Genomic DNA, 26576 nt, shown 5'->3' with positions numbered 1-26576 from the left:
GATGATATGCAGTTGCTACGGTGTTCTGAGTGGTTTTTAGCATGGATATCCATACGTAGATGGCGCATTAGCAGCTGTTCCTATGAAATGTGATACGTTGGTGCATCTGCCATATTGAAAAGTCAAAAGCTGTCCATAAAGACATGAAAATCTTGTCTTTTACAGTCAATTTTCACAAGATTTGATGTGCCATAAACATCAGATAATAGATGAGTGGTAAAACATAACCTTAAACCAATCTAACTCCAAAAAGATCCATAATATACAGTATTTGTTTACAGAAATCAAATATTTGTTGTTAATCATAGAGCAGCAATCATTCACATAGTAAGTTCTATCCATATATATTATAAACCAGGTCTATCTATGAGGTGTTACTTAAATAAAGTAAATATTTCAATATTACTGGAACTAAAAGGTCCCACTAACTTTTGTCTCTGCTTCAGATACGCTCGAAGGACAGAATTATTGACAATAATATATCATTGTTTTGGCATGTGTTTTTTAAGTTAGTTTAGGCTGTTAAAAAATAGGTGCTTACGAGGAAAAAATTATTTCTGGATATGCCCAAGTTTGGAAGGTTCGTGTCATTGCGTGTTATTAAACAGCTTGTAATTCCTCAGGTATATCTGTGTATTACTCCTTGTGTCAGTAGATGAACCAAGCCAACACAGTTCTCAGTATCTCAACAAGACAGGCCTTTTTATTTAAAGGGACTTGACTGGCCTTGTGAAAAAGTTTGATTCCACACTTGACAAGACAAAGGCCATAAAAATATAGTCTCAATACAGAGTCCAAGGCCAAGTCTGGTCTTGGGTACAACAGCATTGTCTGATGATGTAGTATATCTAGATATGTGGAATATTAATGCCCACATTGGTGAGTATTTGACTTGTGTGGAGCATTGCATGGTATCAGGACTCTGCTTGCATACAGCAGAAACATGACCCACTTTTGCCGTGATAGACAGAGCCAGTGTAAACGCTCTTATCTGGCTGAAGAGAGCAGCAGTGTTACCTAACCTGCAGATAAGTCTGTTAAATTTTCACCACAGTAACCCACTGAGACAGCATTAACCCTAGGTGCTGAACCGGTGGGATGATTTCCCACAATCCTTCTTTAATGTCCTTTTCCGCTTGCACCAGAGCCAGGAGTATGGGATTTAGAAAGGAATATGCCTAGTTCACTTAAAATTCAAATTCTCTCGTAATTTATTCACAAAACACAAAAAGGAGACACTTTGAAGAGCATTCTGGCCACTCTTTTCCATATAATGAAAGTGAATGATGATTGGGGCTCTCAAGCTCCAAAATGACAGAAAAGCACCATAAAAGTATCATCAGTGGTCCATATGATTCATGCGCTCTATTTGAAGACTTTTGAAGTCGATGCGATAAGATAGCTTTGTGTCAGACAGAAAGTCATTGTTCACTAAAAATGTGAGCTGTTAACCGCTGCGACCTGTTCATTGAGTCAGTGAGTTAAACTTAGGAACAGAATCAGTCTGATTCTTTAACGAACCATTCAGACTAGTTTTGTGAACTGGAACAATTGATTCATTGAAAAGATCTGACTCATATCGGCCCCAAAGTGTGCCAGCCCACCGGTAAAATTCCCAGTATGCCAGATTACCAATCCAGCCCTGGTTCTAATTAAAGAGAAGGTTCCGTGTATGAATCATTCAGACAAGTTTTGTGATCTGGAACAACTGATTCATTGAAAAGATCATCTGAAAAATGAGAAGGATTCATTAACGAACCATTCAGACTAGTTTTGTGAACTGGAACAACTGATTCATTTAAAAGATCTGACTAATGAGAAGGATTCATTAAACGATTCATTATAAATATCTGACAAATGTGAAGATTCAAATGTGAAGATTCGTTAATGAATCATTTAGACTAGTTTTGTCAACTGGGACAACTGATTCACTGAAAAGATCTGACAAATGAGAAGGATTCATTAAAGGATTCATTATAAATATCATCTGACTAATGAGAAGGATCCATTAAACGATTCATTATAAATATCATCTGATTAATGAGAAGGATTTGTAAACAAATCATTCAGACTAGTTTTGTGAACTGGAACAACTGATTCATTGAAAAGATCTGAATAATGAGAAGGATTCATTAAACGATTCATTCTAGATATCATGTGTCTAATGAGAAGGATTCATTATACGATTCATTATAAATATCATCTGACTAATGAGCAGGATTCATTAAACGATTCATTATAAATTTCTGACAAATGAGAAGTATTCATTAACGAATCATTCAAATAAGATTTGTGAACTGGTACAACTGATTCATTGAAGAGGTCAAACTAATGAGAAGAATTCGTTAATGAATCATTTAGACTAGTTTTGTGAACTGGAACAACTGATTCATTGAAAAGATCTGACTAATGAGAAAGATTTGTTAACAAATTATTTCAGACCTATTTTTTGAACTGGAACTTTTAATTCATTGAAAATAACTGACTAAAGAAAATGATTCAGTAAATGATTCATGATTTCACTGAGGAAAGCTCAATGAAGATTTTCAGTAAATATTATTTACACAAGGGTCATGAATGGCTCCAGACCACTTGGAATATGGCACACAAATCATTTAGACCACTTTTATGATTCTTTCACGGTATTTTTATGAAGCTTGACAGTCTTAATCCACATTTACATTCATATTACAGACAGTCATGCAGGTTTGAAACGATATGAGGATGAATGAATACTGACAGAATTATTATTAAAGTTTTGTGAACTATCACTGAAATACTAACATCTGAGTGTGAGTGTGTGTGTGTGGGTAGGGGGATCAGATCTTCCCACATGCCCTCTCTGTGGTAGATGACATTTAGCACTCGCATCTGAAAGGCATGTGTAAAATCCCAATGAAGAATTTGGCTTGGCACATAGTGACCTTTATGGCATTAACGTGTAAAGGCAGTGGGAGAGCTGTCAGAGAAGCACAGATAGAGCTGTATATATCAACATGTTTGTCATGTTAACACCTCTGACCAGTCTGAAGAACATTACAGTATTCCTGCTGTATTTTTTCCTGGCATGAGCAGCAGCATGCATCTGAACACAGGCATTACTGAACCAGGCGCATTTATATTGTATTCTAAACAACGCAGCTCCCGCTGTCTATTTAATGTTGTTTGAAACTCCCAAATGCGTCTGAGCCATGCTAATATCTTCTCACTGTGTGAAGCATCGTTTAATGTGTGTTGTGCTGTACTTTCCACAGAGAGAGAGGGGAAATCATGATGACGGAAGTTTCAAAACTCTGCAGCTATTGAGAAAGCATTGAGAGCTTTTTTCTTCTTCCTCTTGCTCTTTTGTTACCTCTCTTTTCTTTCCCTTTATATATCTCTCTCTCGCTCTCTCACTTTTTCTCATTTCCTTTCTTACAAGTGCAGTCTACAGAAGCAATTCAACCTAGCATGACATGCAGCATATGTATACATACAGTACACATGGACTTACAGGTGACAATTACAATTTCAGTCTGGAAATTGTACTATTTGGAGATTTCAAGTCAAATAAACATGTGATTAACATACAATCTGGGTTCCATGGAAGTAAATGGGGGCTAATCTGTAAAGGTTCAAAATGCTCACTTTTTCAAAAGTATAGCCACTAGACATAAACTACATGCATGTTAACATGATTTTAGTGTGATAACATTTTTTTTTTTTTTAAAGAAAAGGTGAGACGAGTCGAAATTCATTTTTGTGGTAATGAACATTATGCCACAAATGCTGTTGACTGAGCTAAAATTGTATTTAACCTGGAAAATTCCTTTAAGAATTTGAAGACTAATGAGTAATTTATTAGGACCTTTATTTTACATAGGCCACAACCACACATTAAAATATTGTGAATTTATGTAAATTGGGCAATGTCTTGACAGTCATCAAAAAGTGGTCCAGTTAACCTGAATTCACCTTTTATATGCAGAATATTGTGTTAAGTGAAGAGGAGCGTAGGGCAGGTGTCACACCCACACACTCATACACCCACTTCACGACATGAAATTGGACGTTCTGGACAGGAGATGGAATGACCAGTGAAGAAAGAAAGACAGTGGAGTGTGGAGAGTTTGGAGAAGTCTACAGATGACACTAAGCCTAAAAAAGTGTATTATTACACTACTGAAAAACAGTTTGACAGTTAATTGAATGCCTTACGAGGTACCAATATTAAAACTGGCATGTTAACAATCCATTTCATCTTAAAATGTGAGGTATACCAAACAACTATGCACTGCATGTATGTTTTGAGTGGCCACAGGAAGTTGGTTAAACAAAAGTTGACTCAGAGTGCTTAAGAGTGCCAATCTGTCCTGACCTCAACCCCCCCACACTAACCCCACTAACCCATGAACTGACAGTCAACAAGCAGAGTCCACTGACCTTTGACCTGTCTGTTAGTCATACCATTCCAGGCCAGCGACAGACTGAGTGAGAGTGTGGGGGAGGGAGAATCAAGGGCCCAAGACGTTAAGACCTAATTTATCTAACTGCAATAAAACCCTCTCGGCTACAGTCATTATTCTACTCAATTCCTGAGCAAAAAGTCTCTTTATTGACGTACAACTGTCTGACCATAGAAATCCAAAATGTACACAAGTGGTCTTGAGCTTTAGAGGCTAAAGGTCAAAGTCTGAAACCTGATCCCTTCATGCAACCTCAGAGCAATGTTATGACCCCGTCTGCAGCGCTGGAATTGCGAGGGAGCGGGTCGACACTTTACCTCAACTGTGGTGGGATGGCTGTGTCCGTTCTCCAGTGGAGGAACCCCTGGCATCATGATTTCATCCTCTTCTGGTGGTTTCCAAATGTACTGCTCACCATTTCCCATGAACACTGCCTCCTGTTGGTCAGATAATGAACAAGAAGGCGGGTCAGATTTCTTCAAGCACTATGTGGCAGGGCGGAGGGCGGGGCCGGGTCGTGATCATACACACCAGGCCCCGCCCTCCACCCTGCCACACACTACAACTGACTACAAGCAAGTTCTAATAACCAAAGTTGTTTTGTCAATATATTAAATTATTCAATTGTTTAGCATCATAGATTATACTATTACAAACAAAGTAATTATTATTTTAACAGGCCATAGCACTTGGTTAACACAATTAAAACTGAAAACACTTCAAAACTGTTTGAACTGCTTTTCTATGCAAAACATGCGCTAGACGGACATCTTTGACCATTGTGCCGCATCACGCTGTCCTGACACCTGCATTCCATTCGTTGTGCTGCAGCTAGCTTTTTTAACGCAATAACAAGTTTGGTCTGAATGGCCTCTTCTGCATAAACATATGGTACGCTTGACAGATGTTTTTGACTGTTGCACCACATCTCACTGTTTTTTAGCATCTCGTGCATGAGCACAATTTTTTTTTAAAGGCTGTGTCAAGTTAACAGAACTTTAACTTTTAAAAATGCATCACGAGACACCTGTGTTCTGTTCCATTCATTGCGCCGCATCTAGATTTTATTTCACGCAATAACACGTTCGGTCAGAACAGCCCATTTTATGTAAACATGCTAGACGGACACATTTGACCATTGTGCCGCGTCCCTCTGTTTTGTTATCATCTTCACATGAGCACCATGTTTTTAAAATGCAGTGCCAAGTTACAAGAACGCATCTCGAGACCCGCATTCCATTTATTGCGCTGCTTCTAGCTTTTTTAACGCTAAAACGCATTCGTCTGAATGGCCTCTTCTATGTAAACATGCTCTAGATGGAAGTCTTTGACCTTTGTGCCGCATCCCACTGTTTTGCCAGCGTCTCTCGCATGAGCACCATGTTTTTAAGATGCCGTGTCAAGAACTTTTTAAAAATGCATCATGTTTCATTCGTTGCGCTGCATCACGAGACACTTTAAAGCAAGAACGCGTTCGGTTTAAACAGCCCCTAACACCAAAATACCTTAGTCAGGATAGATGCTATATTAGGCTGATGCAAATGAGGTTGTGAGGGATAGACATATAGTCTGTTCAATTAATTTACAAATTGGATTAATCATCTCTATCTATCTCTGTCTCTAAAAGATTGAAACGCTTACCATTTAACAACTTTATTTGTAAGCAAATCAAAACTCTAGGTTAGATCAGTATTTGCTTCTATAATGGAAATGTTCTATGAGTTAATCATTAAGGGAGCAGATATGCACATAGAGCAGCAGATAGAGTCAATGATTAAAGAGGGGGGGAGGACATGTCTCCCGTACAAATGAATAATACTGGGAGATGAATGTCTACAGTGTGTGCTGCTATTTATTTTCCTGGCTGAAGCCACTACCTGCTCCGTGGCTCATCCCTGATGCCTTTACAAAAAAAAAAAAAAAAAAAAAACACATGACGGAGAGGGCAACCTGCCAACAGATTTAACATAATCCAGCCCAGTGCACTCGAGTGACACATGTGATGCACAACTGTGGTGCGTGCTCACACTCACACACACTCCACAAAAATGTGCTGTAGATGCAGGCTGGGATATAAGGCAGGTCAAATTAGACACACTCATTGATACTTTAATTCCCCTTATGAAGGGAGGGATACACGCCACTTAGCCTTGCTAAGCCACTAAATGGCAAGTGTGCAATCACCTAACTAAGTCAGGTTTAGAAAGATACGTATGCACACCCACACACACAACACCAAATACAATACTGTGCCTGTGTAAACAAGCCATCAATCAACAGAAACCTGTAACAAAAAATATTTTAATCTCTGTATTTGGTGTACAAATTGCACGCACACACACATAGACAAGTAGAGCAGAGCTGTGTTAACAGGAATACGGGATCATTATCCCATCATCTGTGTGTTTTCCATTTTAAAGGCAACATCATTCTGCATGGCTGTTCTGCTCTCTGCAAATATTATCTGTTCTGGAAAGCCACACACAACATCAACATGTATCAGCTGACGGACAGACATGAATATAGGTGAAATGGCAACAGACGACAATAAAAAACATATCAGAAGAATAAAGCGATCAGAGAAACTGACACTGCTTTCAATTATTGCTCTAGTTTATTTTTATCTTTATATGGTTGCTTCAACCCCCAAAATTAGGTAATTAATCATACTCACCCTGATGTTGTTCCAAATCTGTATGTATTTCTTCCGTGGAACACAAAAAGAGAGGTAGAAGTTGGAAGAATATTAGCCCTAGTCACCATTCACTTTCATTGTATGGAAAAATTCTACAATGAAAGTGAATGGTGACTGAAGATGTCAGTCCCTAGAATTCTACCTAACATCTACTTGTATGTGACACGGATGGAGGTAATATCAAGGATGTAACACATTTTTTCGTTTGGGGGAACCAAAGTTACCAAAATAAATTAATTTAAATAATCATTGGGGGGGGGGGGGGGTCTATGGTATTTACGGCCCTGGGTAAGAAAATGTCACTTGCAAAAAGTTGCTAATGTTATTTTTTATCCTGTATAACTACAGTTGAATAGTTGAATAGATTTGAAAAGATTTATGTTCTTGTTTTGCATATACTGTAGAGATACGAGGACTTTTCAAGACAATACAAGTCACTTTTTACTTTATATTTACTATTCACTTACAGTATAAAAGATAACACTTTTTACTATTAACCTTGTGTTTACATAATGTGTCTGTGACTTTTGTGCACAATTGCTGTGCAAATGATAAAACAAAAACAACTTGATAAGATAACGCTAAATAAATGTGCAAATGTAGGTTTGGGAGGAGCTTGTTCATCTAGGCTTGCCAATCATATCCCAAGTATATATAGCTGCTTCCCCACCGCATCCCCTTCTGCATCTATATTTCATAACGCCTCTACCAATTATTATTTCAAAAATTGCGTTTCTATTTCTCGCTCTAGTCAAATTGCCAAGGGGGGATCTCAGAGCTCAAACCCGTCCATCATAGGCAGCACGCCAAATCAGTTTACCCTAATGCGCTCCAGGACAATATGAACCAGTGAACTCGTGAAACCAATATGAAGGTAGAGGATATTGTTATGTGATACAGTGAACTCTAGTGGCTAAATGTGTAGCTGCACCATAGACTCTACTGTATGTTCAAGTACTTTAAACATACCTTTATGCATTTGGCAGATGCTACTTTCAATTCATTCAAGGTATACATTTTTTCAGTATGTGTGTTTTCTATGTATTGAAAACATGACAATCTGTGTATCTTCCGTTCATACCATATCTGTTTTGAAATAAAATAACAGAAATCGAAAAAACAACTTGTCTAATTATTTAGCAATTATTTGCCATGGTAAATTATTCACTAAAACAAATTTTCACTTCTTAAAAAAATGCATTATGCATTAGGAAAAAGTATGTTTAATAAAAATTACCTTGAGGGGGGGGGTGTGTGTTCGCTGTCATTTTCTGCATATCCCGGCACCATTTTGTGGTCCGTTCTGCATAACGCGGTGGCTCATATTAGCTTATCGCAGCCCATTCGACTCATTTCGCGGCCGACCCACCGGCCGGCTCGGTTCTCGCGATAGCCAGTCTGCCCCTGATTGGCCCCAAAGTGCATCGCATTTGACAATTTCTATCTGGCATACCGGGCATTTTCCCGGTGTGCCAGATAGAAATTGTCAAATGCGTTTCACTTCAGATGAACTGCAGATAACGCTGGCTGTTGCATTTGGACTGATGCATGTTTTTCTCAAGCATTTTATGCTGTAGAGTGTTTATTTACCCATGAAAAAGATTTCTTTTTTGTATTAATTTTTTTCAGTTAAGAAAATGAGAAGAGTAGCTCGACAAGCATGTAATATTGTGATTTACCCCCAAGTTTCAGAACATACTTAACAGAGGGACAAATATAATGTGAACGGACTGTTGATATTTTTTATTCAAGAGTGCATATAGGATTTAGGTTCACTAATATCACCATAAGATGAGGAGGAGGGCGTGGCCGGCCGCCGAAAGCAGGAGGAACCGCGGCCATCTGCCGAGAAGGGGAGGAGCCATTGAGGAGCAGACAACAGTGCGTCCGGGAGCTGGTGAGCAAGTTCTCTCCCTCCTCCCTCTCTCTCTGTGTGTCTCTGCTCGCCCTTTTTCTCTCCTCACACCAGGCAGGGGGTTAGCCAGAATGATGGCGCCATGGCATGAATCAGACGGGGGAGGAGTGTGACAAGGAGGAGGGCGTGACCGGGCCGTGATGGAGCACGGCCGGCGCTGAATCAGCTGATAAGCGGGAGAGCGAGATAAAGGGCAGCCAGAGGCGCCGGTTCTCAAGAGAGACGCATGCGGTCGCGTTGAATATGTGTCTGTGTTTGTTTTGGGTGGTTGCCAGTGCGTTGCTATGCAGTTGCTAAGGTGTTCAGATTGTTGTTTTTTTTTAGCTGTGTTTAGCTTTATTTTTTTTATTTATGATTTTTAGTGTTGCTAGGTGGTTGCAAGGGTGTTCTGGGTGGTTGCCAGGGCTATCTATGCAGTAGCTGGGCATAGTTGTGTTTATAGCTGTTTTTTTTAGTGTTGCTAGGTGGTTGCTAACGTGTTTTGAGTGTTTTAGCTGTGTATAGTTGCGTTTATAGCTGTTTTTTTAGTGTTGCTAGGTGGTTCCTAATGTGTTTTGAGTGTTTTAGCTGTCAATAGTTGTGATTATAGCTTTGTTTTAGAGTCGCTAGGTGGTTGCTAAAGTGTTTTGAATGTTTTAACTGTGTATAGTTGTGTTTATAGCTTTTTTTGTGTTGCTAGGTGGTTGCTAACTTGTTTTGAGTGTTTTAGCTGTGTATAGTTGTGGTTATAGCTTTTTTTTAGTGTTGCTAGGTGGTTGCTAAAGTGTTTTGAGTGTTTTAACTGTGTATAGTTGTGTTTATAGCTTATTTTAGTGTTGCTAGGTGGTTGCTAAAGTGTTTTGAGTGTTTTAGCTGTGTATAGTTGTGTTTATAGCTGTTTTTTTAGTGTTGCTAGGTGGTTGCTTAAGTGTTTAGAGTGTTTTAGCTGTGTATAGTTGTGTTTATAGCTGTTTTTGTAGTGTTGTTAGGTGGTTGCTAAAGTGTTTTGAGTGTTTTAGCTGTGTATAGTTGTGTTTATAGCTGTTTTCTTATTGTTGCTAGGTGGTTGCTAAAGTGTTTTGAGTGTTTTAACTGTGTATAGTTGTGTTTATAGCTTATTTTAGTGTTGCTAGGTGGTTGCTAAAGTGTTTTGAGTGTTTTAGCTGTGTATAGTTGTGTTTATAGCTGTTTTTTTAGTGTTGCTAGGTGGTTGCTTAAGTGTTTAGAGTGTTTTAGCTGTGTATAGTTGTGTTTATAGCTGTTTTTGTAGTGTTGTTAGGTGGTTGCTAAAGTGTTTTGAGTGTTTTAGCTGTGTATAGTTGTGTTTATAGCTGTTTTCTTATTGTTGCTAGGTGGTTGCTAAAGTGTTTTGAGTGTTTTAGCTGTGTATAGTTGTGTTTATAGCTGTTTTTGTAGTGTTGCTAGGTGGTTGCTAAAGTGTTTAGAGTGTTTTAGCTGTGTATAGTTGTGTTTATAGCTGTTTTTTTATTGTTGCTAAGTGGTTGCTAAAGTGTTTTGAGTGTTTTAGCTGTATAGTTGTGTTTATAGCTGTTTTTGTAGTGTTGCTAGGTGGTTGCTAAAGTGTTTTGAGTGTTTTAGCTGTGTATAGTTGTGTTTATAGCTTTTTTTGTGTTGCTAGGTGGTTGCTAAAGTGTTTTGAGTGTTTTAGCTGTGTATAGTTGTGTTTATAGCTGTTTTTTTTAGTGTTGCTAGGTGTTTCTAAAGTGTTTTGAGTGTTTTAGCTGTGTATAAGTTGTGTTTATAGCTGTTTTTTAGTGTTGCTAGGTGTTTCTAAAGTGTTTTGAGTGTTTTAGCTGTGTATAAGTTGTGTTTATAGCTGTTTTTTTAGTGTTGCTAGCTAAAGTGTTTTGAGTGTTTTAGCTGTGTATAGTTGTGTTTATAGCTGTTTTTGTATTGTTGCTAGGTGGTTGCTAAAGTGTTTTGAGTGTTTTAGCTGTGTATAAGTTGTGTTTATAGCTGTTTTTTAGTGTTGCTAGCTAAAGTGTTTTGAGTGTTTTAGCTGTGTATAGTTGTGTTTATAGCTGTTTTTTTATTGTTGCTAGGTGGTTGCTAAAGTGTTTTGAGTGTTTTAGCTGTGTATAGTTGTGTTTATAGCTGTTTTTGTAGTGTTGCTAGGTGGTTGCTAAAGTGTTTTGAGTGTTTTAGCTGTGTATAGTTGTGTTTATAGCTTTTTTTGTGTTGCTAGGTGGTTGCTAAAGTGTTTTGAGTGTTTTAGCTGTGTATAGTTGTGTTTATAGCTGTTTTTTTAGTGTTGCTAGGTGTTTCTAAAGTGTTTTGAGTGTTTTAGCTGTGTATAAGTTGTGTTTATAGCTGTTTTTTAGTGTTGCTAGCTAAAGTGTTTTGAGTGTTTTAGCTGTGTATAGTTGTGTTTATAGCTGTTTTTTTAGTTTTGCTAGGTGGTTGCTAAAGTGTTTTGAGTGTTTTAGCTGTGTATAGTTGTGTTTACAGTAGGACTGTCAATCGATTACATTTTTTAATCGAATTAATTACATGGTGTCCCGGTTAATTAATCGCGATTAATCACATATACAAATATTTGCTGAGAAAGCCCATCATATAACAATAATTCAATATATAATGATTATACATATTTATATCAATATATAATTATACATAGCTATCTTTAAATATTTAAAAATTAGGTTCCTAGGGCATCCTGTGTGGTTGCCACGGTATTGCTAGGCAGTTAAAAGAATTAGGCGGCACACATAGAGTGCTCGAGCACTCTGCTGATTGTGCAAAACCTAATATACTTTGGGCTTAATAATGATGTGAGCCTTGGCATGCTACTGAGGCTAACACTTGCCTATGTGGGAACAATAAATATAATTAAAATTTTGAACTTGTGTATCTGAACTGCTTCATACTCACCTTTGGGAAATTCGGTAGGTGAAATGGTTCCACTGTTTTCCTGTGCAAGGTGCTGCTGGAGGACTCAGTACTGGACACACTGTGCTGTTCCCTCTCGTCTTCCACCACTTCCTCCCTCCTGCCACGCTCCAGCTTCTTCACCTTCCCTATGGAGGCGTACTCTGCTGTCACCGCCTCCTGACTTATGCCATTTATGCCCCCTCTGCCTCGTCCATTCCCACTGAGGGTTGGACTATGGTTATGGTGCTGGACGGACGTGATGGTCGATGTGAGGTGAGGGGCAGGTGGCGGGGGAGCTGCATCAGGTCCTGCCCCTTTAATCCCAACACTCTCGTAAAGGCCGTCGTCTGTGGGGTTGGGCATGGGAGACGGGCGACGGCAAACTTCGGAGTAGGTGTGTTCACGCTCGTCATTCTCAGAGGTGTTGGATACTTGAGGGACCTGGCAGGTGGAGCTCAGGGGTCGGAGGTCAGAGTTGGAGTGCCGGGTGTGCAGGAGTAGGAGGTCCATGCTGGCCGGTCGGCTCTTAGGGGCGCCTGTCAATTAGCATCAGAATAACACAGATTAGAACAAAAATTGGGATTAGATTAAACAACACATTAAGATTAAAGACGGAGCTGTAGAATTGTTACAGTGTTTCCCCTATATGCGTGCAGCATGATTTATTAATATTCTTGATGCAACATAAAGCTTTCTAGCCCCAGCAAGCTGTATGCTTTTTACACTGTGCGCAGTAGTGATGTTTAGTTTGTGAACAAATCTGTCTTTTTGAATGAATTTTGTAAGTGAATGAATCCTTCTTGTTGATCTCCATAAACTGACTCATATTTCTTGTTACTGACGTCTCCAACTTTAGAAGCCAATGAGCTCTAGTTTAAAAGCACGAGACTGCTTTGGTGGGTTTTCATTACTGTAAAGACTGACAATACCACAAGCCAATAACATTCAAGTATAGGCTGTGAAGGAGCATATCATTTGTTTGACCCACTGAAGGAATACACTGCTTCACTGAACGAACAAGGATCAGGATATGTTGACCGACTGAAGGAGAGGAGTTTTGTTGTACAATTACTTCAGTAATCTAGTTCATCAAGGAGAGAAAGTGGTTGGATAATTTATGAGTAAAAGTCTCTATCACAAAATGATAGATACAGAAAGTTGTTGTAAGTTTTAGGGAAAACACTTGATGCTTAAATACAGCTGAATTCTCTTAGTAGATTTGTAGACATGCAAGTGTGATTAGTATTGAATGACTCCTTGCTCTATCACTGGTTTAATGACTCACTCAAAACACATAGAAGATGTTCATTTGTTGTCACCTATTGGTTAAGGTGTGATTTACAAAAATTGTAACTAAACAAATCTATGAACAAATCTGAATTATAGACAGAGAAGCATCATCTAGAGCTGATTCACTCCACTAAATAAACATGACATTTAATGTATTAACAGGTTTTTGTGATTTTTTTATATAACTTTAAACTAAAGTACTTGATTGATGATTGATCCATGTTCTATAATGTTTGATAATATTTGTTTTTCACACAAAAGGCGAGCCTGAATAACCCATCTATAATGATGCTAAGGTCGTTTTAAGCTCTTCCACTCACTGATGCACATAAATAGGGGTCATCTGCCAAAACAGCACAACTGCTTTAAAAAAATCCTTGGTGAAACACTGATGTCATAGCAGATAAAGATGAGAAAATACACATACCTCATACAAAGGATCATTATAACACCATTTCTAATACACACCACATGTCCTAAAGTACACTATGGACCAAAGTAAAACATGTGGTCACCCAAACACCAAACCCATTTGTGTTTATTGAGCAATACATTTCAAAACTATAGGCATTAAAGGGGATTTGCTGCCATTCAGACACAAGAGCAGAAAAGGTCCCTCCCCAAACTGTTGCCACAAAGTTGTAAGCAAAACATTCTCTCGAATTTCATTATATGCTGTAGCATTAAGATGTGTTTTCACTGAAACTAAGGGACCAAGCCAAACCTGTCCATTATAAAGGGCGTCCATATACTTTTGGGCATGTAGGACCTGGTGTATCTCCAGGCAAACACAAGAGGGCAGAGCGGTGCTGTTAGATTGTCATATTTTCACCAAATACTTTCAAAGTTATATATATTTAATCCTGCATACAGGTTGTAAAATGAGTTCAAGTCAACATAAAATGACATTCACATCCCATTATAACATTACTTCCATAAACAGAATTTCCAAGTGAAATGGGATATTTGAGGAAAAAAGAGTGGGACTTGATATGATCCCTCAGGAACTGATTAGATTGAGAACTATAGTTCTTAAAGGGATAGTTCACCCAAAAATGTTAATTCTTTCATCATACTCTCATCATTTACTCACCCTTATTGCATCCCAGATGTGAATGACTTTCTTCAGCAGAACACAAAAGAAGATTTTTAGAAGAATTTCTCAGCTCTTTTTGGTCCATACAATGCAAGTAAATGGGTGCCAAAATGTTGAAGCTCAAAAGCAATCCATATGACTAATGTCTTCAGATTTTACAATAAATTCTCCTCCCTGCTCAGTCAATCTCCACTTTAACTTTCACATCATGTGTTTCTGGTGATTCACATTCTTCATGCATACGCCCCTACTGGGCAAGGAGAAGAATTTCTAGCAATATTACCAGGAACGTGTATTTAAAAAGTAAATAAAGTCGATTTTGACTTCATGATAACTTTAAATGGATAGTACACTCAAAAATGAAAATGCTGTCATCATTTTCTCACCATAATGTTGTTACAAACCCCTATGACTTCCTTTCTTATGTAGAACACAAAAGGAAAATACCCTGATCCTTCTTTCCAATATAATGGCAGTTGATAGGGCCTCTAATGTTTAATGGATGTCAAGATTTTAATAATTTTTTTTACAGCTAAATGACTTAAATTTCAGTTTGTTTCTCACAAAAACGTATCGAATGTCTTCAGAAGGCTTGGAATATGACACATGAGCCACAGGGACAACTGTTATGATACATTTAGGTCCTTTTTTAGGCTTTAAGCCACATATTTTATTTATAAAAAGTTATTTGTTAAAAATAAGTTAAATGTTCAGATTGACCCACACAGTCTAAACACACTCAAAAACAGCAAATAACAGGTGAAAGTGAGGCACTATCCACTGCCATTGTGAAAAGATGGATCGGAATATTAATAAAAAATTCCTGCATGGGTCATACAGGTTTGTAATGACATGTGGTTGAATACATTATGACAGAATTTTCATTTTTAGGTAAACTATTCCTTTAACAGAAATGGGACTTTATTATTATCTTTTTGATACTATGTGTTTTTGTGTCTTCCCATACTAGCTGCATGAGAATACATTTGGCTGAATGTAACAGATGAGAAAACTGATGTAAGACATCCATGTGTGTTTGTTTGTGTTGAGTTGAACAAGTGTCTGTCTCATTCTTGCAGATCACACGTTGGTGGCAGTGGAAACATGAACAAGTAAACATCTTACCATGACAAGCCTCTAGAGATGTCAGTCTTAGCACGCATGAGTGTTGGCCAGTGCATATGTGTGTGTGTGACAAATGAGTCTGTGTGAGTGTCTCATAAGGGCCAGTTAAAGCTTTCTATTTCTCTATCTCTCTCTCTCACCATTGGCATTGCAGGGCAGCCGGTTCATATCATGCAGGCGGGTGTCAGATTTACTCATGGAGTTCAGCTTGGACTGGCGCAGAGCAGCCTGCAACAACCAATATCATTAGCACGAATATGCATGCAAACACATTGGGTATGTAAGTGTGTGTGTGTTCGTGTTTATTTTCACTCACTGTTTCTGTTTTCTGACCCCCTCCATTGGTGTGGGCATGTTTGCTTTTGCTTTTTCTGTGGAAAAAAATTACAAAAGCACTCAAATTTTGTACATACTGTAAGATTCAGCAAATATATAAGGAGCTATTCTACCCAATATTGTTTGTGCTTATTACATTGTGTCTTGGTTCTAAACAGGCGCAACACAAAAAAGCTTTTTCATTATTGCTTACCAGCCACGACCTTGTCAAGCGACAGGACATTTTGTTGATTTCTTGTCTTTTTTTAACTTATGTGTAGTTGCGCTGGGTAACCCCACCACAGTGAAATGTCACTGATCCAAAATTTCACGTTATCATAACTGTATATTAAATATATATACATATAACATATTGTAATTGCCTTTGATTCTCATATCTTATCACATTTTCGCTTTCAGTATGGACAGACAAAGTACTTGTCGTTGGAAACTTGTCGCAATGTGACTAAAATAGCTACACTATTAACTCAACTTAAAATGTTTTGAAGCGTGGCAGTAGTTCAGCTATTTTCAGCTAATATATACATTATAAAATATAGAACTAATGACTGCAGAATTAAGAAATATCATCTGACTTTTATATATTTAAAATTATATTCTTCTAAGCATAGCTTCAATGTAGTCAGCTACTTTTTTTAGTAACTTGTAGTGTCGCTAAATGCTTTTTTAGGAGTAGCTTGACTGAAGTTTAAAGGGGTCATGATCTTTTAACATATAAGAGTTCATTGTACTAAGTTTCAGAACTCAAAACTTCCTCCTCACTGCAAAAATAGCATTTGTTGAAGCCAAGCTACAAAAATGACTCATTCTCTACTTCCTCCACATTGTGATGTCACACTGTGAAAGACATTTGCATCTGATCGCCTCCACGACAACACATCACCACCAACTTTACCTTTAATCACTTCCATGTATGACACTTCCCCAGTAGTGTTGAGCAGTGAGATGGCAATGAGAGAGCAGGTCAATAAAGAGCAGAGAGACACTGTCGGTTACTGTCAAGTCTACCAAAACTTAGTGTTAGAATGAGGGTGGAAAATGGTCATGTTTTACAAATTGTACAAAAAACTTTACAAATATTATAAGTGAGCCTCAAAAAAGGTGTGTCATGACCCCTTTAACTACTTATTAGTAGCTTGTAGCTTGGGAAGCTACCGTTTTGAAGTTTCCTCAACACTAAAATGCTCATGTAGGCTGCTCACTATGTTTAGGACCAAAGCCTCAGTTTTAGCTAGGAAGTTGCCTTAAAAGCTAGACAGCGAGACAGCTCACTTGGTTTTAAATAGAGCTATTTTGTAGTGTTGAATAGGGCAGGAAGTAAAATTCCACTACAGCGAGTGTTTGTAATGGCTCTCTGGGGGTTGTCATGAGGGACTCGATGTGTTGCAGGTGTGCTGGAGGAAGAGCGAGAGGATGGATGGGTAGCCCTGACAATCCCTCCACTCCTTTTTTCCTCTTCTCTCCTCGTTCCTTTCACACACCTGGTGTGACATCAATTATAGCTTCTCTTTCACTCCACCAATCCAATAGCCGTGAAACACACCTCTTTTTGTTCTTCGCACTTTCACCCAATTTTTAACATCCACTGTTACACACACCTCTCACTTACGAGAATCTGTGAAACAGGGGATCTCTCTCTCTCTCTCTCTCTTTTTTTTGAACAAACTGTTTGAAACGGTTTGATTAATGGAAGAAATCTGTGATTGCTTCACATACAGTGGGTCCAAAAGTCTGAGACCACACAAATTTGTTTGTAGGATGCAATTCTGCACTATTTCTATTGGTCAGTAATCAAATGTGTGACACTAACCATAACTCCTTTGTAACAAAGTTCATTATTCTCAAATCGTGCTGGATAACATGGATCATCACAAACAAGTGTTGTCCATGCCAGCTCGAGTACATACTGTCATTAGTGAATAGTAGGGCTGCAACGAATTACTCTTTTATTATTTGGGTAATTACTACAACAATTAATCGTTAGCCCTTAACCGACGATTTCAGCCGAGATCAAACGACTATTCCACAACAAATTTATTTGTAGACAATTGTTTATTGTTGACGCTGTGGATAACGTCGACAAATCGTTTCAGCCCGTGTGAATATCAAATACAATCCTGACTGTTCCTTACATAAAGTTATCATATGGCTTCAGAAGTCTTGGAATATAGCATGTCAGTTGTATGGAGTACTTTTAAGGAGCTTTTTTGGATCTTGTCAGACTATGAAGTGGTGTTTTTTGGAAAAGAGCTGTGTAAAGATTCATCAATATTTCTTCTTTTTTGTATCATGAAAAAAAATAACAGCATATGGCTTTGGAATGACCTGAAGGTGAGTAAATAATGACAGAATTTTGTTTTTTTGTGTGATAATTAAAATGTTTTGATCAAATTAATTATGCTACATGATATTCCAATTCATTTAATTAATTGCAATTAATCATTTATCAATATTTAAAGAAAAAGCCCCCGAATAAATATAATTCAATATATAATAATCAAAATAATTATAAATCTAATATATAATAAATGTAATAATTCAAATAATTAAAAGACATTACATTATTGTGGCAGACGAGTAAAGCATTGTTTAAACAAAAAGTTGTTTTAGAAGTGAATATAATTGTCTGGTTTACTTCCACATTATTGAACATATACCTGTCACTGGCCTACAGTCAACAGCAATCTGTCCTAGGAAAACATGGGCTATTTTCAGGTGATGTCTGTACATGCATCAGACAGATGCTTTTGGAGGGTCTCACAGTGTTTTATTTGCATTTCACTAGTTTTCAGTGTCTAAAGCCATAAACGCTGCATTTTTTGGATGCTGTGTTAAGTTAAATGGAATATTAAACTTTTAAAAATGGGTCCCAAGGCCCCTGCACTTTGCTCCGTTGAGCTGTCTTTGAACAGCTGCCGGATTGTTGTCTGTACAGCTGGAGTGGTGCTTGCTGCCCCCTGCAGACTAAGACTCACAAAAACATATAGTTGGCACTTTAAACCTGATCTGCTCTGTTTGCAAGAAAATTCCTTATTATAGAATTCACATACAGTCAGGGGGCATGATTACTTGTGTTCATTTTTGAACGCATGATATTTGAAATAATGAATCACACTGAATTAACCTTAATTCTTACTATTGTTATGCTGGTAATATAATTTGTCATATCTAAAAATTATGGCTGGGAAATGTAAACTTTCAGGAATAAAAAAAAAAAACAACAAAACGAACAAATACTGCATTAACCTATTAAGCTTGGATGGGCCCGCCGGCCCGTGTGAAAAAATATTATCATCAACATATTAACAAAAACAGTCTTGACCAACACAAAATAAGTATCGTTTGAAAGCTTAGAAGCTCCACTTTCCAATGCATGTAGGCATTATGACCAAAACAGAACAAGTGCTTTGAAATTTGTAGACAAATTAGAAGTGTTCCGTTTTGATAATTTATACATATATTGCACTGTACACATTATAGCAATCAGTAAAAACAACCTGATCAAAGTTCAAGATCTTTGTTTTACTCACAGACAAAAATATAGCGAGTAATATCTAAGTATATATCTTTGACAATTATGTTAGTGTTGCCTGTATGCTGTTTTTTCAATTATAACTTCACAATTTATAAAAAGAACATAAAATATCACAAAGCATTACTTACAGTTGGTGATTATCTTTCAAACGAGCGCAAACATAGATCATCAGATAACCCACACAAAGCACAATGTTACATTTGGCCACCAGGAGGTGCCATGTAAATGAATGATGCAGACTGATGCAGTCAAAAGGCACTCATTCTGTGAAATCTCATGACTAAAATCATGTCTCCATGCCATGTGTACCTTTTAGTCATTATTGTGTTTGCATGTGTAATTAGTTTTTTATATAAAATTATTATGTTGTGTTTGTTTGGAGAGGTTTTTGGACACATAGAGACATTTTTGGACACTATGAGAAGTGTTTTTCTCTGATGCAGTTGAAATGATTGGGAGCAAAACAAATGCACCTTAGGAGAAAATAAGAAAAAAAGAAAATGTTTGGCTATGCCACTGAAACAGGACATCTTTAAAAACACCTTCAAAGCTTAAAGGGTTAATTGTGACTGTTTAATTCCTGAAACTTTACTAATGTTTCATGAAAAATGTTAGTCAATTTGAAGCCCTAATAAAAGTATATAATATTAGTGCTGTCAGACAATTAAAATTTTGAATCACGATTAATTGCATAATTTTTCATAGTTAATCGTGATTAATCGCAGATTTTAAATGTGCAAAATATATGTAACAATATAATGCTCTATTAATATAATACAAAGCCTTCCACAGTATAAAGTGAAAAATAGCACCAATTCAAATAACATTAAATGTTACCTGAAGTCTGAGTGGGAGTTTGATTAATTGAAAGAAATAGTCTCCCCATAGACTGCATATTCATTGCAATGGGCATTACATCTTTTAAACTCACATCCTCCACAATGTTAATCTGTTAATCTGCCAGTAGACTGTTGCTATCAGCTTCGTGAGATGCGTTCATGATTTGCGTGAGGACGTCAATGTCTAGTCTAGGCATTTATACCCCAGTGTCTCATGCAACTCTTTGCCTTCACGGCGGTGAGTCTGTAGGGAGCCATGACGGTAATGACGAAGTCTCCTGTTCGTTTGTTCTGCTGAAGGGCTGTTTCGCTCTATTCCCCTGTGAAGGTTAGAAAACTCAGAAGAGCAAAAGGACACATTTGCACCTGAGGTTTTAGTGACCCTGTGTCTACATCTACACATGACTCACAGAACATGCTGTACATACAGCAAAACCTCACACAGCTGCAATGGTTCTAGAAGTGGGTTCATTTTTAAACATTTTCAGGCATTCAGGCAAGTTCTCATTAAATTACCATACATAAGGAATAGAATGAAAATTATGTCATTATTTACTCACCGTTGTCATTCCAAACCTGTATTTTTAGTGAATAACAGCTTCAAAATAATCAACTGGCTTCAGAAGACTTGGAATATAGTGTCTCTTTTTAAATAATAACGTAAAGAATTTTTATTACTAAGCTTTTAATACTGTATTTTTCCCATCATACAGATGAAAACCACTGTCATCTCTGAGCCGTTGTGACCTTTGCATTGTCTGTATCTATTCAGTTTGATGAATTACCGACCAGCTCTTTGGAAAGTCTTGGGCATAAAATATTAATTGTATCGCCCTCTGTTTTTGCAGTTGTAATAATACTAAAACATAAACACACTTCACTTTTGTGCAACTTGCTAGTAATCCCCTGCTTTAGCAATTCACAGCAAGACACAGCAAAAACAAGTCTATGTGGTGAAAATGTAACAGACGAGTATCATTCCTATTCATCTATTCTTTGAAACATTACATAAAACAGAAATAGAAAGATGCCGGAGAGCATATGAAACTGATGTGTTGTAGGGTTTCATTGTTTGCAACATCCCTAAGCAAAAGTCGTTTTCACAAAAGAGCATCCGATGCAGAGCTTAACTTAAGGCTGTTTCCCAGCGAAGAGCCTCCTACCGAGGACACGCAATCTGCAGAAGGAGTGATATTAGCATTCATCAAATCACTCCACAGCAGGCAAGGAGCGATAGAGACAGAAAAAAGTTAGAAGTGAAGAGAAAGAGGAGGCGGTGCCCTGACACAAGGGGAGGGGGTCGTTTTAAGAAGCAGACGCATTTCTTTTGACATATGAGTGGGGTGCATCTGTACAGAAACACTTTTATGTGCAGAGGAACAGAAAACTCAGGAACAGAGTCTTATGTAGGGCTGTCAATTGAATGCATTAATTTAGTACAATTTACAGTTTAAAAAAAATAAAGCGATAAATAATAATACATTTAAATATGCTCAGACAGGGAAACATTAATGTAATTACTGCTCAAATGTTTGCAAAAATCTGATGCGCTATGCCTTTGGGTCATTCATTCAAAGAAGTGAAAGAGTGCAATAATGCTCTCAATAAAATCTGTAGTACCAGTCTTCAGCACTGGGGGTTGGGGGTTGTATTAAGAACATTCGAAAAACAAAGACTGATTTTAGCAGACAAAACATTCATCCTCCTGATGTCGATTTTACTGTGAGATCAGTCTGGAATTCTGCAGTCAGCCCAATCCCAGGTGTAACAAGAGGCAACATGTTCTGCCAAACAAACCACTTGAGATGCAAAGGACTGGAGAACGAGTCCTAAAGAGCATTCGAATCGAGGCATGAGCCAAAAGTGTCATAGAAGCACCACAAAATGATGTGGTTGATTTAGCAATTGTAGTTTTTTTATCTCACATTTGCTTTTTTGACACTATCAGTAAGGTCTAGGTTTAACCCTTGTGCTGTGTTTGTTTTGTGCTAACACATTTTGTGTTCCCGGTCAAAAATTATAAATCTCTCATATTGCATATATTATCAACTTAGTTTTTAGTAATGATGGTTTTGTACTCCTTTTTTGAACATATTTAAAAATATATATATTTTTATATGAATTGAACTGAGCTTATTCCAGTGGTGGGAACTTCCTTCAGAAAAACAAAAAAACAAAAAACATTTAAATAATAAATTAAAACCATTTGCTTGATCTGAACAAAATAGGTGTCATTTTAAAGCCTAGAATCTGGATGATTTGGGGTGTGTGTGTGTGTGTGTGTGTGTGTGTGTGTGTGTGTGTGTGTGTGTGTGTGTGTGTGTGTGTGTGTGTGTGTGTGTGTGTGTGAGCGTGTATTTATCACTTTGTGGGGACCAAATGTCCCCATAAGGATAGTAAAACCCAAAATGTTTGACCTTGTGGGGACATTTTGTCGGTCCCCATGAGGAAAACAGCTTATAAATCATACTAAATTATGTTTTTTGAAAATGTAAAAATGCAGAAAGTTTTCTGTGAGGGTTAGGTTTAGGGGTAGGGTTAGGTTTAGGGGATAGAATATAAAGTTTGTACAGTATAAAAACCATTATGTCTATGGAAAGTCCCCATAAAACATGGAAACACAACATGTGTGTGTGTGTGTGTGTGTGTGTGTGTGTGTGTGTGTGTGTGTGTGTGTGTGTGTGTGTGTGTGTGTGTGTGTGTGTGTGTGTGTGTGTGTGTGTGTGTGTGTGTTCCTGTGTGCTTGTCCAATGACTTTGTGCAAACATACATCCACATGTGTGCTCATCTAATGGATTGGGATGCTCCTGAACTGTAGTCTAATCCATTCATTTCCAATGGCCGGTATTTTTTGATCGGGAACACAAGTGTAAAAACGTTTTTTTTTTTAAAGAAAATTGTCAAATTTGGTTTTGTGTGTGTTTGCTAAGGAAAGCCAAGGACTTTTTTATTATACATTTTGTTTTATAAAAAAAAATAAAATAAAGTTGTCTCGGTCAAAATGACCTGAACACAACATAAGGGTTAAAGTCTAGGGTAGAGAAGTAGGTTTTGTTGATTTAAAACTTAATAGAATATTAAACTGAAAACATGGGAGAAAATTGAACTTGCTTTTAGTGCCACACAATAAACATTTCAACTCAGAACACCTCAGGCTCTGATAAAATGATGGTCAAAACAGCTGAGCAATTGTATACTGTTGTACTCTGTTTGTCATGTTTACATTCTACATTAATGGCGCTAATGCTAATGCTAACCCATTACATGTGGCCATTATATACACAAGTTACCACCTGTCTTTGGATTTTATGATACATTTTGTGAAAAGAATCCACGTAAGATCATTAAAAGGGCTTTAATGCTTTTTTTTTCTTTTTTTTAAATACTAATAATTTAATTTAAACTTTGCTCTCCAGTGTGTTCATGCTCACTGATCTCGACTGAGTGAAAACCTTTACAAGAGAAAGATGTTGGTGTCAAAGTAAGTGAAGCACCAAGTTACACCCACCAATTCATTGACCAATGGCAGTAAGGTGTTCTGAAGATTTCCTGAATGTTTGCGCTGGCAAACTGTTTCGAACCATCTTAACAAACTCAGAAACACCTTTTTTTTGGCCAGATTTTTTATTTAAATGTTTTTCAAAATTACGTCACACAATTTATTTCTGATTTCACTAGAAGCATATCGGCATCTTAAAGGTTGAACTCAGCAACTTTTGTCTTTGTGTCATCTTGGACTTGCAGCATCATTAAAAATGTATAGTTTTCAGTTTCAGATATTATTATGGAAATGTAATATTCACAATCAGTCATGATTACTTTAATAATTGAGTGAAAGTGTCAAATAACAGGTCGGTTACTGAGATTAAGTGAGTAGTATTCAGCTGATCATGTGATTCTAACATGGCAGCCCCCATGTGTGGACCCTCTCCATGTAGAATAAAACAGCTTTTATAAGGTTACTGATATGACTGATGTTACTGAATTCATTTTAATGTGAGTGCTCATGATTTCCTACATACATTGCAAAATTAAAATTCATGTCTTTAGGAGTTAAACCTGTTTAATAAGGAAGAAATTACTGAGAGCACCTTAAAGGAACCAAGTAATATAATTTTGCGAAAATGTCGCAACAGTCACATAATTTAAATGAGATCAGGCTGCCTAATACTGGCAAACTCGAATGCAATATGGATTGCTGTGGACTGTAGGCCAGTGATAGGCTTATGTTCAATGATATTGAAATAAAACAAACACTGTAAAACACTGACTTCTAAAGCCACTTTTGTAATATCTATTCATGCATAAATGCATTCACCTACCACAATTTTTTTTTAATGAACTTATTTTGAGGGCTTTTCTCAGCAAAATTGATTTATGTGATTATTTGCGATGAATTTGATTAATTAATCAGCGTATTATTATGCAATTAATTAATGTAATCAAGTAATCAGTGTTTGTGTATGTGTTCATACATCTTTCCAAACACACACACACACACACCAATTAGATTCCCCAAAATGGATTGCATTTTATGAATTTAAAAACAGGCTTAATTTATAAATAAATGTTTCAAAAAATGTGTTCTCACCTCTGACACCCCACACACACCAGTACGATGAGGATGGTGACGACAAAGGCAGAGGCCGCAGCGATGGCCCCCAGTATCAGCACCTTAGGGAGATCTGAAACCATCCCACTGAGCAGCACAGACACACATACACACAAACTTTCCTGTCGTACGGCTCTTCCAGTGCACCTATAGAAAGAGAGAGAGAAACAGAAAATCAGAAGTTATCATAAGGTTAGAATGGAGTATTCTGAACATAAAAGTATGGTTTTAAATCATTAAAAACCAGCTTAGTCTTAAATGTATAATAAACATGTTAGCTCTTTATACAGTGATTGAACATGTTTTTAATAGAATTGTAAGGTCGGTTTGTCGTGTTCAATGTTTAATAAAGTGAGCCATTCAGTCTGGATCACACTGAGCAAGCACAACCAATACAATAGTGGTTAAACTGATCTTGACCTGCATTTTGAGATAGGTATAAAAATAAAGTAATTATTTAAAAAAAGGATAAAGTGACCCCTAAAGTATTTTAAGTAATTTTAGTAAGTAATCCACTTTAAGCATTTAAAAAAAACAAAACAACAAAAAAAAAAAAAAACAGCCTTCTAAAAATAGCTCATAACTTGAGTGAGTGAAAAGATAATTCAGCTATTAGGAGTCTGAGAGTGATGTTTACTGACTTCATTAAAGAAAAAAGGTACAAAAAGTAAGCTACCATTGTTATATCATGTTATTTTTTCAAGATATAAAGATATTTATCATGGAAATGCCTTGGCCTTTGACACAGGCATGGTAATACCATTGTGTTTTTGAAATGTACCATGGCAATTCCATGATTTTGTTACATCTACCATGGTAACTACATGGTATTCTATGAAGTAAACGAACATGCTAATGCTAATGCTAATGCTAATACTCATTAATTGCGGCACTGCTAATTAATGCCGTTATTGCGGCACTTCTAATATTATTGGCTCCTGTATGATACATTTCTTGTTTCTCCCCATTTGTAAGTCACTTCGGATAAAAGCGTCTGCTAAATCAGGGCTCTTCAGTGCAAGCAGTGAAATTTACTGTGTGTGCCTGTTGAAAATTATTTGGGCACACTGGTGTGAGTGACAGCTGATCTAACACCCAAACTTATGAACTTATACTGTAGCCTAGCATCAGAATAAAAACTCCCTAATGCATGAAACCTCATACACAAAGTACTTTTAAAAGTGGTGCATTAGTTATTTTTGCATTAGGAATGCCATTTCCTCACTTGGCTGCAAGAGCTCTCCACTCTCTCAAGCGCACGCAGAGACCGAGAGAGAGTGAAGCCGCATAGGCAGATATACCATCAAAATGACAGCATTTTGCATTAAGGTGGATTGATGGTTGTCTTAAAAAACATGGCACTCAAGTGCAAGATCTTGATTAAAACAGCGAGATGCGGCGCAATGGTCAAAGACCTCCGTCTAGAGCAGGTTTTCATAGAAAAAGAATGAAAAAAAAAACTGCATATATGGATGCCAAAATGCACCTTCAATATAATTGTGAGGTAGTTTATATGCACGTCAAAAAAAAATTATTGTTCACATTTTATAACTTTCATGAATAACATTCATCATCGCAGCATCCACAATCCTATTGGCCCCTGTTGATGTTCACTAGAGGACGCAATTTTAAAAGCTTTCAGCAGGAGAGTGCGTTCCATTCCAAAGGGCTCATCCCTATGCCCTAATCCCTTCAGAGGGTTTGCCCTCCAGAGAGAGAGCTTCTGAGGGTCGAAGGGTGTAGGGCTCAAAAATATCAGTCATTCAGCGTCATCTATCCAAGCCAAAGGAACCGCTGTCTTTGAACAATCACTGGCA

At 37.3% G+C, this 26576-nt stretch overlaps 1 protein-coding gene across 1 annotated transcript in view; it reads right to left on the bottom strand.

Moving 5' to 3' along the window:
* Nucleotides 1-26576, bottom strand: part of LOC127618435 (uncharacterized) — a 70640-nt gene that overhangs the window by 694 nt on the left and 43370 nt on the right. Inside the window, exons 2-6 of the mRNA XM_052090866.1 lie at nt 24739-24906; nt 15754-15808; nt 15578-15665; nt 11927-12462; nt 4763-4882 (exon numbers count right to left, since the gene is read on the bottom strand). Of these exons, the coding sequence (XP_051946826.1) occupies nt 4763-4882; nt 11927-12462; nt 15578-15665; nt 15754-15808; nt 24739-24842 (903 nt within the window). The 5' untranslated portion in view covers nt 24843-24906. The remainder of the gene's footprint in view (nt 1-4762; nt 4883-11926; nt 12463-15577; nt 15666-15753; nt 15809-24738; nt 24907-26576) is intronic.

The sequence above is a fragment of the Xyrauchen texanus genome, chromosome 25, assembly GCF_025860055.1.
Source record: "Xyrauchen texanus isolate HMW12.3.18 chromosome 25, RBS_HiC_50CHRs, whole genome shotgun sequence".
In the NCBI taxonomy this organism is placed as follows: domain Eukaryota; kingdom Metazoa; phylum Chordata; class Actinopteri; order Cypriniformes; family Catostomidae; genus Xyrauchen; species Xyrauchen texanus.
This window is presented reverse-complemented; position numbering and strand designations above follow the sequence as displayed.